The sequence below is a fragment of the Phanerochaete carnosa genome (assembly GCF_000300595.1).
Source record: "Phanerochaete carnosa HHB-10118-sp unplaced genomic scaffold PHACAscaffold_1027, whole genome shotgun sequence".
Classification (NCBI taxonomy): domain Eukaryota; kingdom Fungi; phylum Basidiomycota; class Agaricomycetes; order Polyporales; family Phanerochaetaceae; genus Phanerochaete; species Phanerochaete carnosa.
Window position 1 is genome coordinate 1 of NW_006768654.1, and position 2,154 is coordinate 2,154.

The 2,154-nt window shown below is 49.6% G+C and overlaps 1 protein-coding gene across 1 annotated transcript; it reads right to left on the reverse strand.

Annotated features, from left to right (window-relative positions):
* Window positions 1–49: 49 nt before the first annotated feature.
* PHACADRAFT_62490 (glycosyltransferase family 2 protein) lies at window positions 50–2,107 on the reverse strand (the record flags this gene model as incomplete). Its single annotated transcript, XM_007403329.1, has 14 exons — window positions 50–314; window positions 365–401; window positions 449–463; window positions 518–663; window positions 716–903; window positions 958–1,050; window positions 1,104–1,181; window positions 1,235–1,363; window positions 1,423–1,471; window positions 1,525–1,597; window positions 1,650–1,800; window positions 1,854–1,889; window positions 1,949–2,021; window positions 2,070–2,107. Coding segments are annotated over 14 exons (1,371 nt in total), but the record flags the coding sequence as incomplete, so codon positions are not given.
* Between the last annotated feature and the right edge of the window lie 47 nt (window positions 2,108–2,154).

The window sequence follows — 2,154 nt, forward strand, 5'->3', positions numbered from 1 at the left end:
GAATGCAAGTCGACGAGTCAACAGGTAAAGAACGCTTGCATTTGTCGCAGACGCACATGTTAGTTCCGACCCATGCGAGGACGACGTTGGTTCTGCTATTCCGGTCGCGGTCAGCCTGCTTGGTGGCGGCGTCGCGATGCTCTTTCTCTTCGGGAGGCCTCTGCGAGAGGGCCTGACGCGAGGCATTCCAGACCTGGTCAACGTCCTCGCGTTCGGTCGGTAGCTCCACCTCCATGACCTCCTTGCCGCTGGCGTCCTTGAGCTTCTTGGCACCGCCGAGGTCTTTCACGGCGCCGTTATCACCTTTGGTACCCCTAGAGAAGCTATTAATGTGAAATTCGAGCTACGAAACGAGTTGATATACCATGTAACGTCGTGCAAATTGCACATGGCATACATCACTGTCGCAGGAGTCAGTGGAAATTCGAGGCGTGAGTACATTACTCACTGAGAATGTTGATATCTAAGAGAAATCAGAATCAGCAGGCTAAAGCATGGCGCGAAAGCGGCTACTTACAGCTTGGTTGAAGGAACAAGTATTGAACGAAGGATGTTAGCATGTGCCAGGGTTCTCCGTGAAGGATGGATCCAATAAGGTAAAGACCATAGGTGGCAACCATGGAAATGACGATGTCGCGGAACGTTGCATTTGTCTGGATGAGGCTGGAGCGAGTTATCAGTCAGATATCAGCAACGACATCGGAGTGACGCATACTGAGGCAAATCCTCCCAGCCTGCAATAGTGTGGGGGACAGCGAGATAGACGGTGTAACCAGCACACCAGAGTGTGATGACGGCACATAAGCCGAACAAGATCATGGCCAATGAGTAGGTCCATTTCGAACCTTGAGGGCGATTACCGAGGGAACAAACTGTGACGACAAAGAGGAGCGCAATGTACAGCTGTGGAGAGCTATATCAGGAAACATTGAGCAGTGCGCGTATCAAGTGCGTCACCTTCAGGAACACTTCGAAGATTATGGCACCAGCACCATTATGAATCAGGTTGAAGGCGTCTGTCGAGCCGGTAGACGTGGCGGATGAGACGAGCTGTCCAAAAGTTGCATGAGTGAGGATCGCCGGACCCAGGTACGAAAACATACGAAGAAGAAGGCAAGGTAGAAGTTGGCGAGCGATGTCCATGTGAACAGCAGCTGGACTGCATTGTAGATGAACTCGATCTGTACGGGAACATGTATCAGTTAGATGATGACACGGAAGAGGGTGGGCATACTTGAAGTAGCAACATGCGGAAGATATTCTGGCCAGAAGTCCATATACGCCAGAAGAAGATCGTCGCATGGATGGATGCGAACAAAGAGCCGTTCAACCATCTACGACGTTGGGAGATAAACTCCGGAACCTGTCCAAAGATAAGTGCTATTAATGTTGTATCACACTGCAGGGTCGATGTCCACTCACAGTGGTAGGAACGTCGGTGGATGCTTTGGCACTCTTCACGTAGCGCAGCCTATTCGTGGACCATGATCAGCCTCAGCTACTATGGAATATGAAAGATCGTACACCCAAGCTTCGCGCTTCTTCGTGACAATCTCGAAACAGAGAATACGATCTTCAGCGAGGTACATGTTACGTTCTATGAGCCGCAGTGAGCACACATTTCAACAGCGATTTTCGCTATGACGTACCGAATAAGCCAGCCTTGCTAGAGCCCCCGTGCATTTCCTCACCCTTGAAGTATGATGCTAAGGGTCCTTTGCCGTCGGGCCCGTTGAGCAGTGCTTTGTAGCGATACGCACTGAAGGCACCGGGAAGCACACTGATATAGCCAAAAACACTCTAAGATGTATGTTTGAATCGATGTTAATAATAAATGAAAGAGATAACGATACCTCGAGTGGCTTATCCAATATGTTCGACATTTTATACTGAATCCGTCCCGTCAGCCCCATACCTTTAGATGCGTGCCGAGCATTAACAGACAGACCTCAAAATTCTGCGAAGCAGCCAATGGACTTGTGAGGAGAAGTGAACATGCTTTTCCTGTGTCAACGCAAATCCTAGCCAGGTATAAGATAAAAGAACCATCGATGATTATGTGTACGTACTCTCCGCAGGCACCGCCGACGTTCTTGTGCTTGTCGAAGCCTAAGATATCCCGGGTTAAATACGGAAACGGATGACGTATAAATG